This window comes from Vigna unguiculata, chromosome 1, assembly GCF_004118075.2.
Source record: "Vigna unguiculata cultivar IT97K-499-35 chromosome 1, ASM411807v1, whole genome shotgun sequence".
NCBI classification, from domain to species: domain Eukaryota; kingdom Viridiplantae; phylum Streptophyta; class Magnoliopsida; order Fabales; family Fabaceae; genus Vigna; species Vigna unguiculata.
Window position 1 is genome coordinate 32867909 of NC_040279.1, and position 26485 is coordinate 32894393.

Here is a 26485-nt window from a genome sequence, read left to right on the forward strand (position 1 = left end):
GACACACGGGTGGGAATGGGAGAAAGATGAAAATAAAAATAAACTAAAATAAAGATCTGAAACACCACCCATCATGCACTTGATGGTTTTAGGCTCATCAATGTTAATTATTCATTATGATTTTGATGAGGGAATCTTTCCATGTTATAAGGTGAAAGGAACTTGAAAATAAGACAAGTTCTACCACCCATTAACTTAAAAAAACTAAAATGAATAGTGCAGGGTATTTTTAAACCAGTGCATAGCATGTACACTCAATTGACCATATTGGTGAAATAGTAGAAGCCTATGCATATGCATCCGGGAATTAATGGTCCTTGTTTTTTGTAGACATTAGGGTAGATTTGTTTATTTGATTTTTTATTTTACAAGACACAAATTAGATGAAGAAATGAACAAGTGTTAGATGAAGATAGGAAGATGTTGATAATAATGGAGAATAAACAAAGAGGAGAATTTGCAAACAGAAGAAAATGGGAGAAAAGTGCAAAGTCTTGATCAATCATGGTCTGAACCTACCAACTACCACTTCTGATATAAAATATATTTCTTCTTTTCCTTTCTCTCTATCAATATTCACATGCACACATGGTGTGGACTGCTATAACAAGAAATTAATTTAGTGATACAGTGATAATGTTTCTGCTCTTCCTATTGCTTAGATCACATCTGGTGCTGAGACAGATGGAAGACATGTGAAATAGCAGCTTCCTAGTGAAGTACAAGGTTGCTTATTATTGGAGAGAGACAAATGAGAACTTCAAACGTTTTTAACTAAAAAAATGTTGTTTGTGATGGTTGTTCTGTTGAATTGGTGTGAAGGTGGAAAATGGAGAGAGGTTAGGAGTGAAAAAACTTGATTACTTGTGTCCAAATGCCTTGGTGACAAGGAAAACCAGAACCAGCTTTCAGCGTTTAATAAAAAATGGAAAGAAAAAGAGAACCATTTTGCAGACAGCGAAGAGATGCCACAATGGGATCATGGTGCTCCGAATTGCACATGCAGCACGTGCATGTGACGTGGCTCCGACTTTAATTGCTTTGGAAAATTGTTCCTAGGTTTACTTTGGTTGATCAAAACCAAGAATTTGGGTTTTGGGCTTCCATTATACTACCAAGAACCCTGAATGCAAACCAGGTTTCAGTTTCAATTTTCCAATTAGAGTTTCAAAGTTTTTATTATTATTGATCTGATATAAAGGTGCTCAATTTTGCAGTATTGTATCAGTGGAAAAAAAATTGAGACTCTGATAATAAAAATTGAGACCCTTGTGATCGGGTGATTGTACTCATCGATGAATAATAAAAAAAGCATTTCACTGAATTTTGTTGACTTCTTCGTTAATTAGGTAATAAAAATTAGGTTAAAACATAAGTTCAAAATTTTTAATTATTTCTTCATATTTTTATTGGTCTTATTATTATATGCTAACAACTTAAATATATCTCACGTGTCTTTCGTGATTTTTCTAAGTTTAAAAAAATGATTTTTAAAAATTTTTAATTGAAAAAATATTAATACAATTCAATTTGATCTCAATTTCTTTTAAAATTGAACAATTTTGTCTCTGTTTAGAGATCAAAATTTATTTAAATTTATAATTTATAATTTATAATTTAAATTTATTTAAATTTTATTTTAAAATTTAAAATATATTTACTTTATATTATTTTAAAATGTTGCACTTTAATTTATAAAATTATTGTTTTAAACTAACTCTTTAAATATAAATGACTGATATAGAATGTTATATAAATATTTATAATATAACTTTATAAATCTATATAATTTTATATATAATTATTTAAAATATAAAATTAAATAAAAAATAATATAAAGTTTGATTCAATAAAATATCAACACAAATACATTTAAAATTTTAAAACAATTTTTAAATGAAATTTGGTGTAAAATATAAATTTAAACAAATTTAATATTATTAAATATATTTAATAAAAATATCAATTTTAATATAAAAATTAAATATGATCTCAAATTAGAAAATAATGAAATTACTCAATTTAAAATAATAAATTGAACTAAATTGAATAAAAAACTAATATAATTATTTAAAATATAAATTCAAATAAAAAAAATATAAAATTTAATTTGATGTAAAAAAATATCAACACAAAACATTTAAAATTTTAAAATGAATTTCAAATGAATTTTAATGTCAAATATAAATTTTAAAAAATTTAATCTTCTTAAAAATATCAATTTTAATAAAAGTATCGGTATAAAATTTATATAAAAAAATTAAAATTGCTCAATTTAAAAAATAAATTAAAATTATATTAAATCAAAATAACACATATAAGAACTAAATTGAAAGTTTTACAAATTTTAACATTTAAACATTAAATATGATAACGACTTAAGACGTAACAAAAGAATCTTTTTCTTAAAAAAGTATATTAAAAAAATTAAAAAAAATACAGAAAAGTCACGATACATTTAATTATAATATTAATAAAAAGGACTTAATTGTTACACTATTTTAAAATATAAATCTAATTGAGATCAATTAAAACATAAAGACCCCATTAATATTAAAAAAAAGATATAAAAAAAAAAATAGAAGAATCAAGTTTTATCCTAAAAAATTATTTTTTATTGGAAACAATAAAGAAAAACAATAAAAGAGATTTGCAAGATGATATAATTGGAGTGTGCAATGTGATTAATGGGATATTGAACATTTTTTTCTATGACCTTTATCTTCTATCCCATTCCTGATCATTTGTTATTAGCATTCAATGATTTTTAATGTTAATGTTCCTTTTCCTCAATTATAATCCTCAATAATCATTGAAGACAACAATCAATAAAAAATACCAAATTGGAACTAATTAATTTGGCAATTCAGTAGCTAATTGAAAATAAAAAGATCAGTTTGTATTTCGATCAGAAATTTTAGAACTTCAAATTATTTGAACAAAAATTTTAATAATTTCATATTATTTTAAAATATTTTATTTGAATAAGATAATTTTAAATTATTATTTGGATAATATCATTTAATTTTTGGAAAATTATCTTCTGATAAATTTTTTTTAACAAAATTTTTATAAATAGAATTAAAATAGATTATTTTTTTTTATTTTTTAACTAAAATAAAGTAATAAATTATTATTTTTTTATCTAAATAAATAATTTGTCAAAATTTATAAGAAAAAACTTTGTTAACCTATGTTTTTCTTAATTTTCAGGGTATGATTGAAGAAGAGAAAGAGGGTAGAGGAAAGAAGAGAGAGAAATTGGATATAAAGAGCTTTCAGTTCTTATTTTTTTAATGAAATAAAAAAATTATTTTATGTATTCAAAATATTTCAAGTAATTATTACAATCTTAAGTATTATTTAAATACACTATTCAAGCAAATATCCTATGGGAAAAAGACCAAAGTATAGGATTTGCTGTAACTTTAATTAAAATTAAAATCTTCTTTCAACAAAAACTTAAGGTTTGGTTCTCTCGGGACACTTGAAGGGACTAATTTTGAAAAGAAAAATCAATAATTGGTTAAAAAAAATAACACTTGAAGGATTAATCAAAGGCCAAATGCTTAAACTTTAGGTTAGGTTTATGGATAAAAAAGATAATTTAATTTTAGCTAATTTATTTATGGGAGTCAAATGCAAAGCTTGAATTTGACTATAAAAAAATGTGAAGCTTAGATTTGACTCATTTAACTAATTCATGAATTATATGTTCTATTTTTTTTTCCCTCGAAATAGATTTTATTTATTAGTTTAGTTAAAAAAATTGATTGATAATAGTCCTGAATTCCTTTTTAAAGATTTATTTGTTTCAAAAGAAATCTTACATCAAACTAATTATGTTTGTGTTCTCCAACAAATTTAAAGGGTTAAAAAAATATTAACACATATTTAGCATAGCTAAAGATCTCATGTTTCAATCCCACATTCTTAACAATTTTTGGTAATGTGTTATCAAACACGTTGTTTATTTAATTTATTGGCTTTTATTCCCAGTTAATTGGAATGAAACGTTTCTAAGTTTTTACATAACAAGACATCAATTTTTTGTAATCTCAATATTTATTTTTTATATCCTTGATATATCTCCACCCACTTTACAAATAGTTATAATATGTGCCATTTTCCAGATTTTTGAAATAATATCAAAGGTTATGTTGTTCTATTGGTACATTTTATTTGTATTAAGATTTCGTGTTATCTTGTAAGAACTTGATTACATGTGTATGCTATAATAATTTGTACTTAAATGAAAAAAATTAGAATCTTTTAATATATTTTTATCACTATGGTTGACAGTTGCTTTGTCTCTAAATATTAAAATATTTTAAAGGATGCATTTATTACTTTGTGATATTTTCTTTATTAAAGATACTAAGATAACTAAAAAAAATAACTAAGATAAAAGTTAAACTATTGTGATATTGTAAATAAGGGAACATAACTAATAATGATTTTATTGCTGAACTAAACATAATGAAATTGTATTTTGGGTGAAACACATTGACTTAAGATTTATTGTTTAATAAAATAAAAAGATTAAATATGTTTTTTACAAAAAGTTATATATTTTATTCTAAATAAATAATAATCAATTATGATTAATTTAAATATAAATTTATAAACTAAAAATTATTAATATCTAAATTATTTCTATTATAAATAAAAAATTATAATTATTTTATAAGTTATCATCATTTAAATTGATCTTTAATATTATTTAATAAAAGAATTAGTGTTTAAATTAAATACAAATTCTAATTTAGTCATTAATTTTTTGGTAATTAAAATATTAATAACTAATATTTTTATAAATCAATTTAGACTATGATCTACAAATTAAATATAATTCTTTATTAATAGAGATTATTTTAGATATAATTTTTTTTAGTTTATTTATTGTAATGCATAAAAATCATATAAAACATTCTTCCATTGTTATATGGAAACGTGGAGATTATATTATAGTTGAAAATTGAATTTCATTTATCATATATTAAAAGAAAACCTCACATATAAATTTTTTACAATTTAGTTTAAAGACGAAACATAATTTTTACAATAAATTAATAAGAAAAAATATATTTAATTCAATAAAAAATAATAAATTATTTGTAACCATATTTACAAACATACCTTATTTTATATTCATATTTTTGTCTTTAATTATTTTTCTAAAACCTCACAACTATCTATTTTGTTACATATAGAAAAAAAAGAAAAAAACAAAGTAATGATAAACTATTCATCCACTAAATATTTACTACTCCACAACACCATTACACTTAAATCTATATTCCTTTTCTAATTTTATTTTCGTTCGAATCATAAATTATAAATCAAATATAAAAATAATAATACGTTTAATTTTAACTAAGTTCGTATGTAAAAGTAAAATTAATATTGATATTAATTTTAACTCAGATAAACCCTGTTTTTCCGCTAGTTTAATTAAAAAATATAATGATTTGTTTTCTTCATACATGCTTTAAGAAATAAAAAAATAAAATGATCTTTTTCACAAAAATAAATTAAAATTTAAAAACCTGATTGATTTTAGACAAATTATTCCCATATAGACTAATTTCAATTTATAAATGCATAAATTTATTTTTTCTTATTTTTTAAAAGATTTTTTTCAAACATACCACACATTCAATGATTTTGTACACTTTTATAACAATAATTGTTTCTAAAACATAACAACAATGATTTATAATTAATTGAAAATTTTTCATTTTTTTATATGACAATTTTTGTCAGTCGTAGGAATATAAATTAATTCTTTTACGTTATTATAACTGATATTTCTTTTTTGTTTTTTATATAGTTGACCACAATTTAAAGTTTATTTCAGCTTTAAATTAAAAGTACACCTACGTAAATGAGATTCCATATAACGAATAAAAAAATATGTATTTATATTAAGAACTGAGTAAAACATTAAAGAAAGTGCAAGTCATATAAAAATCTTCCACCAGAATTAAAATTACAAAAATATCTAAAATAATATGTGATATAAAGAAATCTACAAAATTTAAATTAAATTAAAACATGTTAATTAAAGTGAATCTCCTCACACTAGACATGTTCTTTTTGTATCATTCTGGTGTGCCATGTCAATATGTGAATCTGATATGAACCATTAAATCTAGACACAGTGTCTGTCTATCCTACACACACAAACACAAACACAATCATTTTCCAAAACCCCAAAATTTTGTTTCTTCAACTGAATGGCTCTCTTTGTTACACATATACCCTACTTTGTTCTGTCAATACCCACACAACACAATGTTACTTCTCTCCCATTTATAATCACTACACTACATATAACACAATTCATCAATGGCAACTTCTTTCCATTCCCTCACATTCTCCTCCTCACTCTCCAAAACTCTTCACCACTCACATTCATCTTCAGGTACATTTATCTTCACTAACTGCATCTTTTTTCTTCTTCTTTTGAAAGAATTTTTCATTACTGTTCCATTAAGCGTTGCTACTGGTTTAAAGCTCATAACAAATAGTAGGTTTGTACCTTCATGCATTTATGCCTTTCATAAATTTAACAATTTTGAATGTTTTATAAGAAGTGAACTTTAAGCTTAACTCAATCTTATCAGACCTATTGACTTGTATTCATTTTATATATTATAAATTGACCTTTTAAGTTGTTAGAATTTCTTGCACAGACTTTTGGTTTTGGAGTAGTATTGAGCTTAATGATGGTGTTGGTGGCTAACTTGATAATGTTGTATTTTCAGTCTCATCTATCATTTTTCATCACAGTAGCACACATTCTTCATTCAATGGCCAATCTGTGAATCTGCCACGTTTGAGGTTGTCCAAGCTAAAGCAAAATCCTCCGAAACACTTTTTTGTTATGATGATGGCCAAACCAACCATGCAGTTCATTAGGGGAACTGATGAACAAACAATACCAGATGTGAGGCTCACTACATCACGTGATGGAACAAATGGTACGGCCATCTTCAACTTTGATCAACCCTCAGTTTTTGATTCATTTCGCGAAGTTGCTGATATCACCGGTTTATACATGATCGATGAGGAAGGGGTCCTTCAGTCTGTTGATGTGAGTGCTAAGTTTGTCAATGGAAAGCCCTCAGGAATTGAAGCCAAGTATGTTATGCGGACTCCAAAGGATTGGGACAGATTCATGAGATTCATGGAACGATATTCTGATGCAAATGGTTTGCAATTCATTCAAAAATAAGTTACTATGGAATACCTTCTGTCTTCTACCCTTTCTCATGTTAATTTTTTACGTTAATTCTGATTCAGAAAACATGTAAAGCAGAGAGTTTTGACTAAATCTTGGCACAACCAATTTATTCAGCATTTATAAATGGGCTTACTCTTAAAGATTCTTCCTATCGAGTTTTTTCTACTAAAACTCGTAACACCAACTTCAGTATAAATTCTGCAATCATAAATAAACCTATTGAACCAATAATCATATTGAAAAACTTCATAATCTGCTACTGTTCTCCCTGCTACTTTGACTTCCAAGTCACTGCCACAGGGCTTCTGACCCTGTTGGAACCATTTTTGGAGTGTAACCATGTCAAATTCCCTTCTGCATAGGTCACCAAACCATCACCTCTTTTAACCCTTTTTCTCGATATAAACCATACCCTGTAAGTCAAGCTTTGATTCACTTGTTTAAATGCAAGCCTTTTGGGTTTTACTATCACTTTTACTCCTTCAGGTGCCATAACCTCCACTGAGTAGATGGAGTTAGCACTTCCCACATTTGTTAGTCTTCTGCTGAACATCTTTCTCCTCTCCCCATCCTTGAAAATCACTGAGAATGAGGGATAGTTAAGGCTGAAGCCTCTATTCTTCTTCAAGACTGCATTGCAACTCACATTTCTGTGTGTGATGCTGAATATTTCTGACTTTGTGTATCCAAGGCTGCAAAGGTGGATGATATAATCATCTGGCCTAATGTCATACACAAGTCCAGGGTTCAATGCTCTCTGTGGATTCACATGTCCAGCTCCCATGTCAAAAACTCCTGCTGCTTGGTTTTCATCAAGAATTGGCCTTCCAGTGTGGTCGGTTACCTCGGCTGTTGTCATGATTGCAGATTTTATGGCTGCAGGGCTCCAACTCGGGTGAGCCGAGCGAATGAGAGCAGCAATGCCGCTAACATGAGGGCATGCCATTGAGGTACCAGACATCACAGAGAAGTTAACTCTTCTAGAATCTTCTGGAAGGCCTGTAGGACCAAGGTTCTGAGGCCATGCAGCAATGATGTTCACTCCTGGAGCTATAACATCTGGTTTGAGGATTGAAGGGTTCGTATAACTTGGTCCTCGAGCTGAAAATCTTGCCACTGCTGGAGCTCTACCCTTCCCTATCACAGTTCCTCCAAATTCAATCCTTGCAAGAGGCCTTCTTGTGGAGTTTATGTAATCTTTCAAGGTAACTGCTTCATCAAATCCAATCAAAGTTGCAGGCAAGACATGAACATCAACCGAATCCTCTCCCAAGTTTATCTCCGTGTTGGCGAGGATCATAGCAACACCACCAGCCTCCTTCACCACTTGTCCCTTCTCTGCTCTTCCGTTGACCCCTCGATCGCAGACCACCATTTTGCCTTTAACTTTGTCCCTTGGAAGAGACCCTCTGAGGCAAAACTGACTCTCGGTGTCCCCTTCAGACAGATAAACCAGTTCAAGTTCTTTTCCGTTGCTCATTGGATGGTTCAGCGGATACATGGACTCTCCATACAGCATTTGTCCATTTCCCATTCGAACTGTAGCTGGGAATTTTCTGTCTAGTGTGCTTGCACCGATGGTGGCAATCCAAGGAGCCTCATTGGCAACAGACATTGCCGTAGGACCATTGTTTCCTGCTGCACATATCACCGAAATCCCATGCTCCATTGCTCTAAAGCTTCCAATGGCAATGTTGTCATCATATAGAGGCGTAGAGAAGCCACCTAGAGACAAGGAGAGAATGTCCACCCCATCTCTGATTGCGACATCCATTGCAGCCATGATGTCTGAGTTATAGCAGCCATTGAACCAACACACTTTGTACACCGCAATGTGGGCACCAGGAGCCATTCCTCTTGCCACGCCGGAGGCGTAACCAAACACACTCGCCAAAGGCACAGGCACTCCTCCAGCCGTGGATGAAGTGTGTGTGCCATGGCCAGAGGAGTCTCTTGGAGAGAGATATTCCGGAATTCTGAAAGGTGACACTGAAGAATGGCCTTTGGTGAAGTACCTTGCACCGATAAGTTTCCTGTTACAATTGGAAGAGTTAAAGGCCTTCCCAGCTTGGCATATACCCTTCCATTTCTTGGGAACTGGGGGCATTCCTTGATCATTGAAGCTGGGACTCTCAGGCCACACTCCAGTATCAAGCACCCCAATTATGGTTCCACGGCCGAAACCAGATTGGTACCAACCATTTTCTCTGGCAGGGTTGAGTCCCAAGAACTTGTAAGAGTAAGTGGTCTGAAGCTGGAGCATGGTGTCAGGCCTAATTGAGATAACATCTGGCAAGTTTTTGAGGTACTCAAGCTCAGACTCGGTTAACTGAGCTGCAAAACCGTCCATGGCGGAACGGTAAGAGTAGAGAAGGCGCGAAGAAGGGTCCTCATCGGAGGAAAGGGTTTGTTGGAGGAATGAAAGGTGCCATTTGAGCTTGGAGGTGAAAGCAGAGCTGGTGGTGCCATGAGGGTGTAGCTGAACTATGTAAGTTCCAAGCGCTTCTGCATTGGCGATGGTGAGAGTGAAGAGGAAAAGGGTGAGGAAAAAAAGTTGAATTTTGGATTTGGAGTCCATTGGGTGTTGTAGTACGAGGTTGTGTTGTTGTTGTTGGTTGGTGATGCATGATGTTGTGGAGGGGTATTTGAAGGTGTTGAGAAGAATTCAAAACTGGAGAAGGTAAGCGTTGTTGATACAAAGCTCGTGAAATATGAGAGCTCTTCATCACGAGGATCTTTTGTTGAGAGAGAAGTCCCAAACCGGATTTGACTGAGAATTGGGGAGCCGAAAGCTCGCAGCAAGTGTCACGAGATGTTTTACTTGCCTTTAATAGGAAAAGAAAAATTAAAAAAAAAAAACTAAGTAGCCGTTTGTTTCAAATTCTGTGAATTCCATGTTACCAATATATTACTTTTGTTTATTCACTTACCTTCTCCTTTTCTTCCTCTATTTCTCATAAAAAAAAAAAGAAAAAAGAAAATTGAGTGTAGAAATGCTATTGCTTCTGTTTGTTTACTAACTAAATGGATGAGTTGAAGGACCCAAAAGAATTATTAATGATAAAAACTGTATTCATTTATTAAACTTGTAAGCTTTATATTTGTGATATTTGGTTGGTTCTCCTCTATCTTTTCTATGTTTAATTATACTGACTGATTGAATCAAAATAAATACATAATTTCATATAATTATAATTATAAATTAAATTCCATATTTATCCTTTATTTTTTAATATTAAACTCATTAATAATTAATAATTGAATAGCTTTTTTTAATATTAATAACTTTATTGTTTGCAAAATATTTTTCTATTATTTATGTGCATGAATTGATTAAAAGCCTTCATAAGCTTTTATTCGATTACTATGCGATGAGTAATAATATTGTTTTTTTTTATCTCTTACCGGTAGTTATTTTTATCACTTCTAAAAATTAATTTTTTTTTCATAAATGTATTTATTTAAAGAGGATGTTTAAGACTAAAAAATAATTTATAAAAAATTGAGAGATATAATTATTAAAAAAATTATGATAATTAAGTCAAAATTAAAAATCAGTTATAAAACAACACATATTTATTCTATATTCATAAAAAATTAATATACAAAAAGGATCATAACATAAAAAATAAGGTTAAATATTAAATAAATATTTCACTATCAAGTAAGATAAGATAGATTTATTTTTTCTTTAAGAATGAAAAAAAATATATAAAAAATAAGAATATAAATAATGAGTTTGTGTCAATAACAACGAGAGAAAATAATTTTGTTTCTAACTCTTTTTTTTGTAACAAAAAAAAAATATATGCTTAAGAGATGAGTACAACATATAATTTTTTTTAAAAATAATAAAATAAAAAATAAAAAATAAAAATATTTTAATAATTTTCTTTTATTATATTTAATTTTATATTTTATTATTTATTAACATTAAATATTGTATTTTATGAAGAAAAAAAATTATCTAATTTAATTTCTATTAATTTAATACTAACTAATATATATATATATATATATATATATTTAAAAATTAAAAATATATATATAATTTAAAAAATTTAAAAATAAATATAATTTAAAAAAATATTCTAAAGTTTTAGGTCCGTAGTCGCTCATGTTCCTTATATTATATGAGTACAATCTCTTCGCGATTCAACTCTAACCCTTGTTTTTTTTTTTTTTGTTTTTTTTTTTTTTTTTTTTTGCTGTTACTTTGCATTTGTTGTCTAAGATAATAAAAAATAATTCTCACCTTATTTTATGTTTGACAAATCATAACAATCCTTTGCCTTTGCAGCGATGACAAATTATTTAAGGCCAAAAAATGTTTAACAAACTACTCTTACATAATCAACCCACTTTTTGTTGTCCTATATCGTGTGTTTGAAAGAATTTAATAAGTTTTATGCAAGTGTTCATCAAGTATTTGGAAAATGTTGTAAAAATAATATATATGATATGCATAAATTGATTTTAGTTTATTCTAATAAGCTTGTTTTTGGTTTTTTACTCGAAAAGAAAAGAAATTAAAAAGAAGGAAATAAAATTGTATACGTTTCTTACCTCTTTTATGAAACCTCTTTTATTTATACTGTGTAGAAAGAAATCCCAAGAAAAGAAAAAAAGTTGTTAAAATACATGTTCTCTTCATTCATCCTTTTTTATTAGGAGAAAGATAAAATAAGTGGGTAGGACCATTACTTCACCTCAAATGGTGAGAAGAAAAATAGGGGAAGTGTTATTATTTAGTATTATTGTTATATTCAGTTAACTTTTTTTTTTCTCTAAACAAATTAAAAAGTATTTTATGTTATACGTATTTATTATTCTTTTACAACAAAGGTGAAATAGAAAGAAAACCAGAAAAAGAAATATGTGGGTCCTAAGATAAATGGTTTTACTCATGAAAGATGTAAAATTCAAGTGAAAAGACTTGTATTTTCAAGTTTCTTTATACCCATCGGCTATTTATTCATTTTTTTTATCTAAATTTTAAGGGTCTTTGTTTTGGTAGACTTATTTATTTTCCTTTATTTTTCAATATATCCAAAAAAAAAATGACTTGAAATTATTTCATTGTTAAAGTTTGTCAATTCATATAGCATAATTCTCCACTTGAATATTTTTCTTACTTCGCTAATTATTCTCTTCATATTTCAACTCTTATTCAAACATAGTACTCTTGACATAACTTATAAAAATAACTTACAATCTTTATAAAACAATTTAATCATATTTTCTTTTCAATTATTAAACAACTTCTTTATAACTACTTATATGTTATTCGATAAACACTCAATTTTATTTTACTCAATCGTACTCTACTTCTACTAGTGGTCCATCACATATAAAGTTTATAGATAAAAGGTTTAATTATTTCTTTTACTGTTTTTGTTTAAAAATGTTAAATTGGTCTTTCAATTTTTTTAAATTTCAACTTGGTTCTGATTTTTTAAAAATTAATATAATTTGATCTTTTTCGTTAGATATTTTAAAACGGATTAAGAATTTTTTATCAAAATTAAAGTTGTTAATAAGGATGATTTGTTTTATTGATGTAATTAACATAATTATATAGTGTCAATCTTAATAAAAAATTATTGATTTGTTTCAAGAAATTGAATTAATTTCCCTGAATAGTCCAAGTGTGAGTCCAAGTCTCACATTAGATAGAATAGACAAAATTAAATATTATATAAGAATAAAGATCCATACACTATTGTGAGTGTCAAATATCTTATATGTGTATGTGTAAGACCAATGTTATAAAAACCAAATATAACCCCTATGTACATTTTGTTTTTCATTTTTAAATTTTGATTAAAAAATTAATATAATTATTATTATACGTAAATAAATAATTTATATACAAATTATTATAATTATTTATATAATATTTAAATAATATAAAAAAATTAAATAATAAATTATTATTATATTTTTATAATAAATTAATTAAAAGTAAATAGTATTATTTTAATATTGATTTCTTCATCTTAAAATAATATATTATAGAAAATACAGCTAGTAGTATTAATATTAATAAAAATAATGGATTATAATAAGTTAATACTATTAATAACAATAATATTAATTATAATAATAATAAAACCAATAATAATAATAATAAGATTTAAAAATAATAGTTAGATATGAGTTTGTTTGCTTTAAATTATAAAATTCACACAAATTGATTAGTGATATGTAGTAAATTAATATAATTATATGATTAAAATTTATAATTAAGCTTTTAAATTATATATTATATAAAAATAAAATGTGTATGCACGGTCATTATTAGGGTAAAATATAGACGTATAGTCTAATATGATCTCGTACAAAATAAATACACAATGAAGTTGAAGTTAAAGATTTTTAAAATAAAACACATGTAAATATAGACAACTTAAAAGTAAGAGAATATTAAAATGGTGTTGGCATATGGAATCAGAGAAAAAAAGAAGTTAAACCTAAAATATTCTAAATAAAAGTAACATAGAGATATAAATAATCAACTTAAATTAAAATGTAAATATTGTGAAATGTAATCATTACTAAAATAACTTAGAGTAACATAAAATTGTGATTGAAAATTTTTAAATGTAAATACATATAAATATTATTATCAACGAAGTTATTGAATTTATAATAACTAATTATCGATGATGCATACATAAAGATTTATTTTTTTACTGTAAAACAATAATATTAGGAAAATAATATTTTAGTATGATTATGTGTTGTGCTAAATTATAAAATTGACATAATAATTAATTAGTGATGCGTAATAAAACAATATTGTTATATAATTAAAATTTACAATTAAAGTTCCAAGTTATAAATTACATTAAAATAAAATGCATAAACACATAATGTTGTTAAAGTAAAATGTAGATAAACATGTAAAATATGATCTCTCTACAAAATAGAAACATGAAATTGATGTTAAATCTTGTAAATAGAAACACATGCAGAGGTAGAGATTAAACTTTATAAGTAGAAAGACATGTAGATAGACTAGGAGACAGAGACATATTGAAAGGTATAGATTAACATGAGGAATAAGAGAAAATATAAAATTAAAGTTAAAATATTATATACAAAAATAACATGTATATATGAATAATCAACTTAAGTAAAATGCAAACACAGGTGAGATGTGATCTTTATTGGAAAAAGTTAGAGTAACATGAAATTATGAGTAAAGTTTTAAACAAAAATACATTAGATATTGTTATCAATATAAACATTGAATTTATAATAATTAATTATTCATACATACATATATGTTTGTTTTTTATTTTTTTTTAAATGGTAATATTAGAATTAAAAAAATAATAATATTTTGATGTGAATTTATTTGTGTTAAATTATGAAAGTGTCATAATAATGGATAGTATGTAGTAAAACAATATGGTTAAAATTTACATTTAGAGTTCTGATTTATATATTATATTAAAATGAAATATATATGCATATTTAATTGTTAAATTAAAATATTAATATGATCATGTACAACATGAAGTTAATGATAAAATTTGTAATTAGAAATACATACAAATATAGACATACAAAGACATATAGAATATGAGATTTTTGTTTGAATGATAAATGTTAAAGTTAAAAAATAATATTTGGATAGCAATTTGTTTGCGATAGATTACAGAATTAACACAATAATTAATTAGATACGTGTTAAATTATAAAGAACATAATAACTTACGATCTTTATAAAACAATTTAATCCTATTATTTACAATTATAAAACAACTTATTTATAACTACTTATATATGGTATTCGATAAACACTCACTCAATCTTATTTACTCAATCTGACTCTACCAGTGGTCCATCACATATAAAGTTTATAGATTAAAATATAAATATTTGAAAAATGAGATATAATAACATTTATAAATGCTATAATCGATAGTAGATACAACTTTTATGAATTAATATATATTCTTTAGTGCACGAAGAACTTGCTGCACTGCACTGCCACTTCCCTAATTAGTATCTCTGTCTCCTAACAGTATGATAAATTCTGAAGTTTCACTATAAATAACATAGTTTTGTGTGCTGAGTTTGTTCAAGAGACTTAAGATAGACATTCACTTTGTTGTGTTAACTCTAGTAGGGTATTTTAAAGAGACAACAAAAAGAAGTTTGGCATCAAGATCGTATCCAAAAGTTATTTTTGAATGTAGATTTATCAAAAAATTAGTGTATTGATACATGTAATGACTCATTTTCTAGTAATCCACATTACACTAAGAAGATTCTATCATTTTCAACAACTATGCTCTATATTGTTACAAGAACATTTGATGTTTGTGGTGGAATTTAGGTACAATTTCTTTTTTCTAAGCTATGTTTATGGTTCTTATTCATTCTAATATTATCTTCTTTTCATCCATAATCAACAAACTGAGAATGCTTTTGTTTCTGGGAAACATTTACTAGGTTGTAGCGGTGGCTGCAGTATTTAAGGTTGTATTTCGTTTTGTTCTTTTGTCTGGTTGAATGGAGAGTGGGGGTAGTTTCAGGAATGGTAGTACATCCATTTGGAGGGAGAGTGGTGAGGATATGTTCTCAAACTCATTCCACAGAGAGGATGATGAAGAAGCTCTCAAATGGGCTACCATTCAGAAACTTCCCACCATTTCGCGTATGAGGAAAGCTTTGCTCACTTCATCCGAAGGGGGAGTGAATGAGATTGATGTGCACAAACTTGGGTTGCAAGAAAGGAGAGTCTTGCTTCAAAGACTCGTCAGAACTGCTGAAGAGGATAATGAGAAGTTTTTGCTCAAGCTAAGGGAACGTATTGATAGGTCAGATTCCCATTCTCTTTTCTTCTTCATTAATGAAGCTGTGTGTCTTTCATCGAATTTAACTCATGAATGTCTTCTTCTCCTCCCATTTTTCTTCCTTGGATTTCATGACATCAGAGTTGGGATTGATCTTCCTGCTATAGAGGTTCGGTTTGAGAACTTGAATGTGGAAGCAGAAGCTCGTGTAGGAAACAGAGCTTTGCCTACCTTCACTAATTTCATGGTTAATATTGTGGAGGTGAGTGTTGGTATCAGCTTTCATATATATAACATGACCTTACAGAAGGAGTTCTATAACTTGTTAATTTGGTTTCACTTTTTCTCGTTAAAAGGGTCTGTTGAACTCTCTTTGTATTCTACGAAGTAGCAAGCAACATATACGTATTCTCCAGGATGTTAGTGGAATAATAAAGCCTGGCAGGTAACAGTGAAAATGGTGTTCTATATATCTGTTCGTAGACCAGACCCGTATACCGTAATTTGCTAACACCTTCAGGACCAATATAATGTTTCCATTTCCTCCTGTTCAGAATGACATTACTTTTGGGCCCTCCAAGTTCCGGAAAAACCACACTGTTGTTGGCCCTGGCAGCAAGACTTGATCCAAAATTAAAGGTTGGGGCAGGCATCAAAGAAAATAATTTTGTTTGTTCGAAAGATACTTTCATGTGTTTTTTTTCTCTTTATTTTTAATATTGTATCTCTAGATAATATAGTGTGGTTTCTTGGTCAGTTTTCTGGAAAGGTGACTTATAATGGTCATGGGGTGGATGAGTTTGTACCCCAAAGAACTGCAGCATATGTCAATCAAAATGATCTGCATATTGCAGAGTTGACGGTCAGAGAAACCTTGGCCTTCTCAGCAAGAGTCCAAGGAGTTGGAACTCGTTATGGTTAGTCTGCACATAATGACTTTTGTTTAAATTCAATGTTGAAAACACATGCTAACATTGTCCGTGTAATTTAACGTTTAATTATGTGTAAAACTTATGCCTTTATGCAGATTTGCTTGCAGAATTGTCCAGAAGAGAAAAACAGGAAAATATCATGCCTGATTCAGATATTGATGTCTACATGAAGGTAACAGAGTCCATCACCTGTAAGGAATGTGTTTTGTCCCATTTGAATATAAAAGTCCTAGCACAAGAGCACACTCAAAATTATTTCATCACCAAATTTATTCCACCTCCAAGCTTTTGGGCCAGGCCAAAAATTAGGGGCACCAACCCCAACAGTTGCCATCTCGATTAGTTATAGTTGAATCAGCAGTTTCTTTTTTTCCATACAGATATTAAGTGGTTGTCCTTTTGACTCTTAATATTCAGGCTGTAGCAACTGAAGGCCAGAAGGCAAATTTGATAACAGATTACATCCTAAGGGTATAAAATCTACTCTTTCTGAAGCTTCTCCAATCATCATGACTCATTATAATATTTTCTTTTAATCACTCATTTCTATTTGCAGATTTTAGGGCTGGAGATCTGTGCTGATACCGTTGTAGGAAATGCAATGTTAAGGGGGATCTCTGGTGGACAAAAGAAACGCCTTACAACAGGTAAAAAACAACACTTCTTTTATCACCAATTGTACTAAGTTTTTGCACCACTGAATAAAATGAATGTATAAACTTGTAAATGCAGGAGAGATGCTGGTTGGACCAGCCAAAGCTCTATTCATGGATGAAATATCTACTGGTTTGGATAGCTCAACAACCTTCCAAATTGTGAACTCACTCAAGCAATCTGTTCACATTCTCAAAGGAACCACAGTCATCTCACTCCTGCAGCCAGCCCCAGAGACTTACAATCTTTTTGATGACATTATTCTACTCTCTGATAGTCATATAGTGTACCAGGGTCCACGTGAATATGTGCTTGAATTTTTCGAATCATTGGGTTTTCAATGTCCTGAGAGGAAAGGTGTGGCAGACTTTTTGCAAGAAGTAAGTGTCCTTGTGTATTGTCCAATGATGTAAACTGTCTGCAAAGTACTAGAGAGTTTTATAAATTAAATTTTGGCCATTGATTACTATGCTATAGGTAACATCAAGGAAAGACCAAGAACAGTACTGGGCACACAAAGATCAACCTTATGGATTTGTCACAGCCAAAGAGTTCTCAGAGGCACATAAATCATTTCATGTTGGGAGAAGCCTTGCTCAAGAACTTGCTACTGAATTTGACAAGTCCAAGAGTCACCCAGCTGCTTTGACAACCAAAAAATATGGAGTGGGAAAATGGGAGTTGCTAAAAGCTTGCTTATCCAGAGAATATTTACTTATAAAACGAAATTCATTCGTTTACATCTTCAGGCTGAGCCAAGTAGGTTTGGAAATTAGAATGGTTCATTTTATTGTCATGTTATCTAAAGCTTTTATTATCATACTGATAGCTTCCTCCTCCTTTTAGCTTGCTGTAATGGCACTTATTACCATGACCGTCTTCCTACGGACTGAGATGCACAGAGACTCGGTGACTGATGGGGGGATATATGTGGGAGCATTGTTCTATTGCCTGGTTGTGGTTATGTTCAATGGATTTGCTGAACTTTCAATGGTCGTTGTGAAGCTTCCTATTTTCTACAAGCAAAGGGATAATCTGTTTTTTCCTTCATGGGCTTATGCTCTTCCTGCATGGATCCTAAAAATCCCTATGACTTTTGTGGAAGTTGCTGTTTGGATATTCCTAACCTACTATGTCATTGGATTTGATCCAAATATTGGAAGGTAAAAGGAGCTTTGTTTATACACATACTCAGCAAGCATGCTCGTTGATCTTTTCTACTCTCATTTTTTACTTGAACCCTGCAAATAAAAAGTGACATGCATTTTGTGTCTACATAATGCAGATTTTTTAGACAATGCCTTGTTCTTTTACTAGTGAACCAGATGGCTTCCGCATTATTCCGATTTATTGCAGGAGTTGGAAGGGAATTGAAAGTAGCTTTAACTCTTGGGTCATTTACACTAACCATCCTTTTTGCTATGAGTGGTTTTATCTTATCGAAAGGTACCATGGATGCAAAATAGACCAATGCCATACTTTCCATTATGTTCTGCACTACCAATGCACTTTTGTTCTCTTTATGCCCCAGACAACATAAAAAAATGGTGGTTATGGGGCTTCTGGATATCACCTGTGATGTATGGACAGAATGCTTTGGTAAATAATGAGTTCCTTGCAGAGAGATGGGGGCATGTAAGTTTTCAAATAATATATACTTGTATGTGTTCTTCATTATATAAATAGCATGATATTTGAACATAATTTCTTATGATAGGTTCTACCAAACTCTACGGAGCCTCTTGGTGTCGAAGTTTTGAAATCACGGGGATTCTTCGTTCAATCATATTGGTTTTGGATAGGCGTTGCGGTTTTGATTGGATATACATTACTTTTCAACTTTGGCTACATCCTTGCTCTTACGTATTTCAGCAGTGAGGATCTTCAACTTAAATATACAATAAAACATATAAGGTAAATCTATCTATTAATGTGATGAGATTGGTTTTGCAGCACCTGGGAAGCAACATGCTTTTATATCCGAAGAACCTGAAAACAATGAGCAAAATGGTGGTACTAACAACTTCTTCTCCTAACAACCGATAACATAGTCAAGTCTTGATTTGTAATAGTTCATTTTCAATTCACATTACGTCTAATGGATAACGCTGGAACTACTTTACAGTGAGAGAGGGCGAAAGTATATGTGGAACTACACCTTCTCATACTTTACTCACTAGCAACAGAGGAATGGTTCTTCCTTTTGAACCACATTCTATCACCTTTGATAAAGTAACATATGTTGTGGACATGCCACAGGTAGTGTAGAAACAAAACAAACCATTTGAAAACTCTTGCATATACATACTGTGATTAAAAATTATCAAATACTTGCAGGAAATCAGGAACCAAGGAATTGTTGAGAATAAATTGGTTCTTTTGAAGGGTGTCACTGGATCCTTCAGGCCAGGTGTTCTCACTGCTCTCATGGGTGTCACCGGAGCAGGAAAAACAACTCTGATGGATGTACTTGCTGGTAGAAAAACTGGAGGATATGTTGGAGGGAACATCACAATCTCTGGGTATCAGAAGAAGCAAGAAACATTTGCAAGAATTTCAGGATACTGCGAGCAAAACGACATCCACTCTCCTCATGTTACTGTGTATGAATCCTTGGTTTATTCAGCTTGGCTCCGATTGTCTCCAGACATCAATGCTCAAACCAGAAAGGTTGGTATCTAAATGTTATGCCTTTTACTGTCTTGCAGGTTTGTTCATTTCAGTTTCTGCCAATTACTTTGAAACACTTGAGGTTGCCATAAAGTAACCATTTCAGTCATGCTGCATTCTTGTCTGATATGACTCATTGAAATAATCTAGTACTTGCCTTTTCTGGATTGAGTTTGTCACACATTAGAGTTTGTAAGTAAAATTTCTCAGTAATTTGTAAGCGCCAAAACTGAAATCAATTACAATTCTTGATTGGATGTATTAAGTTATAAATAACAAAGGAAACAAGATTATGAGTGTCAAAACAAAAACAAAAAGAAGAAACACTTTGATGTTTGACACTGATTAATGGTTGCAGATGTTCATTGAGGAAGTCATGGAACTTGTGGAATTGAAACCACTAAGGCACGCAATAGTCGGATTGCCAGGTGTTGATGGTCTGTCAATAGAGCAACGTAAAAGGTTGACAATTGCAGTTGAACTTGTGGCAAATCCTTCCATCATATTCATGGATGAGCCAACCTCTGGGCTAGATGCAAGAGCAGCAGCTATTGTAATGAGAACGGTTAGAAACACTGTAGACACTGGAAGAACAGTTGTTTGTACCATTCATCAGCCTAGCATAGACATATTTGAATCATTTGATGAGGTAAAAATCAGAACCAGTGTAGCAAATTTACTCTGCTCTCTTCGATAACCATGTTTCTAACCTTTTTGTCACAACAAAATGCAGCTTTTGCTGATGAAGCAAGGGGGGCAAGAGATATATGCGGGACCACTTGGACATCGTTCTTCCAATTTAATTAGTTACTTTGAGGTAAAAGTAGAGATGCTATGAAAATACGGAATACTGAACTCGTGTTTTGCTTCAAATCGTCATCTTCATGCAAAAGTTTCACTCTTGTCATGCTTTTATTCTGAAGGAAATCCAAGGTATCAGTAAGATTAAAGATGGCTATAATCCAGCAACATGGATGATGGAAGTCACAAGTTCAGCAAAAGAATTGGAATTGGGGATTGATTTTGCCGATGTGTACAAAAGTTCAGAGTTATACAGGTATTTACAGTCCAATAAAACTACAGACTCGAAAGTAACCTGATAAAAAGCACTTAAGGTCTAAAAGTTCAATAACTTTTTGTTTATTATTAGAACTATTTTCAGTTCAGAAGTAGAATGGTTGCTCATAATGGTCTTTGGCATTTGGCTCAGGAGAACCAAAGCACTTGTTAAAGAATTGAGTACTCAATCTCCTGGTTCGAAAGACCTTTATTTTCCTTCACAGTACTCAACTTCCTTCTTCACCCAATGCATGGCTTGCTTGTGGAAACAACATTGGTCTTACTGGCGCAATTCTCAATACACTGCCCTAAGATTTCTATACACAGCTATTGTAGCTGTTTTGCTTGGGAGCATGTTTTGGAACCTTGGCTCCAAAATGTAAGATCAAACGAGAAACTTGGACATGAGAATCTCATTTGTTTTTTTGAGAGTGTTTGATGAAACATGAAATTTGGCCATGAATAATTGCAGTGAAAAGCAACAAGATCTTTTCAATTCAATGGGGTCCATGTATGCTGCTGTTCTCCTTCTTGGTGTTAAGAATTCAAATTCAGTGCAGCCAGTAGTTGGTGTTGAGAGGACAGTGTTTTATAGGGAAAGAGCAGCTGGAATGTATTCAGCTTTTCCATATGCTTTTGCTCAGGCAAGCAATTCCACCTTTCTAATTTACCTCTCCATTCCTTCTTTCTAATATACATTTGCGTTCACTGTTGCAGGTTGTGATTGAGGTCCCATATGTACTTGGACAAGCTGCAGTGTATAGCATTATAATTTATGCAATGATTGGTTATGAGTGGAGTGTGCCTAAATTTTTGTGGTGCCTATTCTTTATGTACTTTTCTTTCCTCTACTTCACCTACTATGGAATGATGGCAGTGGCAGTCACCCCAAACCAACACGTCTCCACTATAATTTCTGCTGGCTTTTATTCAGTGTGGAATATCTTCTCAGGATTCATAGTTCCACGCCCAGTAAGTTTCTTCTTCGATTCATACTTTATAAGCATAAAAGGTACCAAATTTATTATATTAATTATTCCTTTTTGGCATGGTGTAACAGAGGATCCCAGTATGGTGGAGGTGGTACAGTTGGGCAAATCCAGTAGCATGGAGTTTGTATGGATTGGTGGCTTCACAATATGGAGATATAAAGCAAACCATTGAATCCAGTGATGGAACAACAACAGTGGAAGGGTTTGTGAGAACTTACTTTGGTTTCAAGCATGATTTTCTTGGAGTGGTTGCAGTTGTGATAGTTGCATTCACACTAGTTTTTGCATTGGTCTTTGCTGTATCAGTGAAGATCTTTAATTTCCAGCGGCGTTAGGAAACCATTCAAGTATTTTGTATAGAAATGTTGAACATGAACATAAACATATGTCGAGTTATCCATTTGATGATGACATCTTCTAGGAAAAGGATGACAAGTTTATGGTGTAGGATTAGCAGGTGAAAAATTCAAACCTTCTTTAAAATTTTCAAATGTCATCACATACGGTCAATATGAATAGTGATGCATTCTATATCCATCAAATACGAAGAAAATAAGTTTGAAGAACATGTTAATTGCTTAAAAGGAATAGTCATGTTTGTTGAGAGAGCAAATGACATAATTTATGTTGAATTCTTCACTTACTCGTCTCCACTGGTACAAATCAAACATTCCCCTTTCGCAATAGAACAAGAGGATAATGATGATGTTTAGTTTCCTTTGAAATTATTAACTTCTAATATTATTATGATTATTATATTTATTACTATTAATTTTATCACAAGCAAAAACAATTCATATGCATATGAGACATTTTTATGGTTGTAATATGTTCCATTTTTTATATTTTCTTCCTTTAAAATTTTTATTAGAAAAATATTATTCATTTTAATTGTTCACTTAGGTTACAATGCTTACTCTCTTAAATAATGTGTGTGACTTTAGTTTTGCTTTTAAATAATGTGTTTTTATCTAACAAGTAATCACTAAAAATCACCATTGTTTCACTAAAAAAATGTTCCCTTTTATAATAAATATTTTTCATCACAATTTTTGACGGATTGGCGTATATAGTTCTCAAACATTTTGTGATGAAAAAAATAAAAAATATGACTATATAGTTAATGAAATGATTTTTTTTCTTGTCAAAAAAATTTTGCATTATTTTTTTTATGACAATGATTTATTTTATTACAAAATTTATCTTGAAAAATTCATATTGAGTTTCTATATTTTGTGATAAATTTATTTATAAGAAAAGTGGTTTTTAATACTGAAAAAAATATACCATATATAATCCTTCTTTTAATTTGTCCTGCACCTCTGAGCTCGATGAAAACTAGTTATACATTACTATTTTTATACAGTTTATTTAATTTGTCTTCAATTTCTCAAATTTAAAAGAATTCTTAAAACATTAATATTTAGTAAATTTTACTAATAATTTAACTCAATCTCACAAATAAAATGAAGTAACTAAAAACTCAAAAGAAAAATATTAAATAATAAACTTAAATCAAAGTTAGATGTAATATAAATAAATAAATAAATGGTTAAATATCTTTTGTTTCTTTAATTTTTAGTGAAAATTGAAATTAATCTCCTTTTTTAAAATTTTGACTCAATTTAATCTTTCAACTTTAGAAATGTCTGAATTTAGTTTTTTTAATAAATTTTATGAAATTTATTGGATGTTTCAAACGTGTTGAATGATAATATTTAAGTTAATATTGAATCATATTTAATTAATAAATAAATTATAAATTTATAGTAAAGGATCATGTTTAAAAAAAAAATTGGTGTACGAATAGAATGGAATTCAACAGTGCACCCTAAGAAACCCATTCCCTGCTATCACAGATTAATCTTCCTAGCTACTTAAAACAACGCTTTGAACCACCGCTCCAAATTCTGATTTCGCCACCTTTTCCCCTCGATCTGCACTCCATTTCAGGAATGTCAAAAAAATCTGTATTCGCGGGTATCCGCAGATAAAATCCGCAACGAGTAAGAAATGAATATTAAAAATGGATATCCGCTATCCGTAGGTACGGATATTTTTGATACCCGCATATTAACGGGGCCGGTACGAGTATCATAGTATCCGTACTCGTGGATACCTGTACCCGCTAATCTTTAATTCACAAAAATACTCATATATATATATATATATATATATATATATATATATATATATATATATATATATATATATATATATATATTAGTAAAAAACATTTTGGCCTAATTTTTTCTAAGTTGCACATCTAATCTTATGTCTTCATTTTTCAAACTTCAAAAGTATTGGTATATTATTTTTTTTTAAGTACATCCCTTGACATTCTTCTCTTTCCTTTATTTGAAATTGGACATATACATCAAATCCTATATAGACAATGATGTTTATGGTATGCTTGTTGTAAAATGATGAAATCAAAATAAGAATATTTGGCATGTGATAATTAAGGTTTATTATTTGTTTATTTTTTAGGAATCAATTGGAGAAAGTGAACTTTTTTATCAAAACACTAATTAAAAAATTTTCATTGTGTTGAACGTCATTTTATATCTACTTTTATAATTATTTGGACTTGTATGAACTTAAGTTTATTTGAACATTATTTAAAATTTATGACAATGATGTATTTTATTTTATTTTATTTAAATCTATGATTAAATATTTATTTTTTAAATAATTTTATAAATATTCGTGAGTACCCGTGGATACTCGCGAATATGAAAAAAATAGGCAGATACCAGCATAACGGATATCCGACGGATATAAATACGGATACGGAACGGATATTTATCCAGCGGGTAGGATACGGAAGAACTACTACCCATATCCTACCCACCCCGTTGACATCCCTAATCTCAATTCATGCACCTAATTGAAATTAGGGTTCAAAACCCGACACTTCAATTTGCGCGTGCCAAATCTTCAATCTCTCCATAACCACCCAATTCAACTTGGTACTCCCAATTTAGATCAATTATACGCATAAAACAAAAATTGTTACCATCTCATAACTTAAATTAACGTGATTAAGTAAAAAGTTATTTATTCAATCAAATGTCAATTAAGTATAACATATTTCTCCTCTTCATTTATTTCTAATATTTAAAAGGACAAATCAAGCCATTTTTTTTTGTTGGCCCACGATTTCATACCTATTTATTATTTATTCATCTACATAAGTCAAAATACTATTAAATAAATATTATTACCATAGTTAAGAGCTATTTATTCTTTATTCATTCTCGTAAGTCAAAATACTATTAAATAAATATTATTATCGTAATAAGAGGAATTTTTTTATAGCGTAAAAACATATTTGGAGTCAACCAAAGTTAAATTATCCTTTCTTATCATAGACATTTATTATTTTCAAACGATGAGTTTCATTATCTTATTTATTTTTAAGTAAAAATTTATATTTATCTTTATCTCTATATTAATTAGTATAAAATTTGTATTTCATTTTTATTTTCATTGGATATATACATATTCATATTCATACCAACCTTTTTAGTGTTTTCATAACAACAAAAATATTCATTAAGTATTACTATTATTCATTTTAAATTAATCTCTAATTGTAAATTGAGACCAATTTAAATTAATTTCTTGATAATTAAAACTTTATTAACTAATATTAGAGATCACTTAAGTTTTAATTCCCAAACAAATTATAATTTTTTTATTCATAACAAATACTATTTTAGATACCTATAATTTTTATTTTATAAAATTATATTTAATTTAATTAATATAGTGATTAATTATTTTTTGTCTCTAAAATTAAAATTGGTTATTATTTAATAATTTTCTTACATGAAAAAATATGTAATTAAAATTATGATAAGAAAAAAATATCTTGAAGATATAAGAGTAAATTTTGTGGATATAAAACAAACCCAACAATCAGAAATAGTCCAAGAAAAATATGTAAAGAAAAGAAATATGAAAAGCTACAAAAGTAAATACAAAGAAAATTATATATATATATATATATATAATGTTATTTAAACTTTGAATATTTCAGTAATTTAAAAGAAAACAGAAAGACATGAATGAGTTTTAGGACAGAGTCTGAAGAATTTATATATTTGATAGCAA

The 26485-nt window shown here is 29.3% G+C and overlaps 3 protein-coding genes across 4 annotated transcripts; 2 read left to right on the forward strand and 1 right to left on the reverse strand.

The window, feature by feature from the left end:
- Window positions 1–6305: 6305 nt before the first annotated feature.
- Window positions 6306–7513, forward strand: LOC114181435 (photosystem II reaction center PSB28 protein, chloroplastic-like). The gene is made up of 2 exons (XM_028067890.1): window positions 6306–6427; window positions 6771–7513. Exons 1-2 carry the CDS (start codon window positions 6352–6354, stop codon window positions 7238–7240), a joined length of 546 nt encoding a protein of 181 aa, XP_027923691.1. The 5' UTR covers window positions 6306–6351; the 3' UTR covers window positions 7241–7513.
- On the reverse strand, window positions 7329–10111 carry LOC114181425 (subtilisin-like protease SBT1.2). The gene has a single exon (XM_028067879.1). It carries the CDS (start codon window positions 9825–9827, stop codon window positions 7521–7523), a length of 2307 nt encoding a protein of 768 aa, XP_027923680.1. The 5' UTR covers window positions 9828–10111; the 3' UTR covers window positions 7329–7520.
- A 5247-nt stretch (window positions 10112–15358) lies between these two features.
- LOC114175838 (pleiotropic drug resistance protein 1-like) lies at window positions 15359–22701 on the forward strand. 2 transcript variants are annotated; one of them, XM_028060671.1, is made up of 25 exons: window positions 15360–15599; window positions 15716–16083; window positions 16201–16321; window positions 16416–16504; window positions 16614–16698; window positions 16817–16976; window positions 17087–17163; window positions 17409–17462; window positions 17548–17638; window positions 17724–18025; window positions 18123–18404; window positions 18492–18808; window positions 18931–19091; window positions 19177–19280; window positions 19363–19519; window positions 19599–19655; window positions 19771–19904; window positions 19983–20315; window positions 20674–20964; window positions 21049–21132; window positions 21239–21372; window positions 21526–21753; window positions 21847–22018; window positions 22092–22346; window positions 22435–22701. In XM_028060671.1, exons 2-25 carry the CDS (start codon window positions 15776–15778, stop codon window positions 22699–22701), a joined length of 4263 nt encoding a protein of 1420 aa, XP_027916472.1. In that variant the 5' UTR covers window positions 15360–15599; window positions 15716–15775. The 2 variants fall into 2 exon arrangements, with proteins under 2 accessions (XP_027916463.1, XP_027916472.1); XM_028060662.1 differs by having other exon boundaries at window positions 15359–15599; window positions 15716–16321; window positions 19599–19658.
- The last annotated feature ends 3784 nt before the right edge of the window (window positions 22702–26485 follow it).

Bases quoted from the DNA above. Each gene is read 5' to 3' on its own strand.
- LOC114175838 (XM_028060662.1), top strand. From the start codon at position 15,776: ATGGAGAGTGGGGGTAGTTTCAGGAATGGTAGTACATCCATTTGGAGG. The intron at 18,809-18,930 runs GTAAAAGGAGCT...TACATAATGCAG, and splicing joins TTTGATCCAAATATTGGAAG to ATTTTTTAGACAATGCCTTG. The intron at 19,659-19,770 runs GTACTAACAACT...ACTACTTTACAG, and splicing joins AAACAATGAGCAAAATGGTG to TGAGAGAGGGCGAAAGTATA.
- LOC114181435 (XM_028067890.1), top strand. From the start codon at position 6,352: ATGGCAACTTCTTTCCATTCCCTCACATTCTCCTCCTCACTCTCCAAA. The intron at 6,428-6,770 runs GTACATTTATCT...TTGTATTTTCAG, and splicing joins CCACTCACATTCATCTTCAG to TCTCATCTATCATTTTTCAT.
- LOC114181425 (XM_028067879.1), bottom strand. From the start codon at position 9,827: ATGGACTCCAAATCCAAAATTCAACTTTTTTTCCTCACCCTTTTCCTC.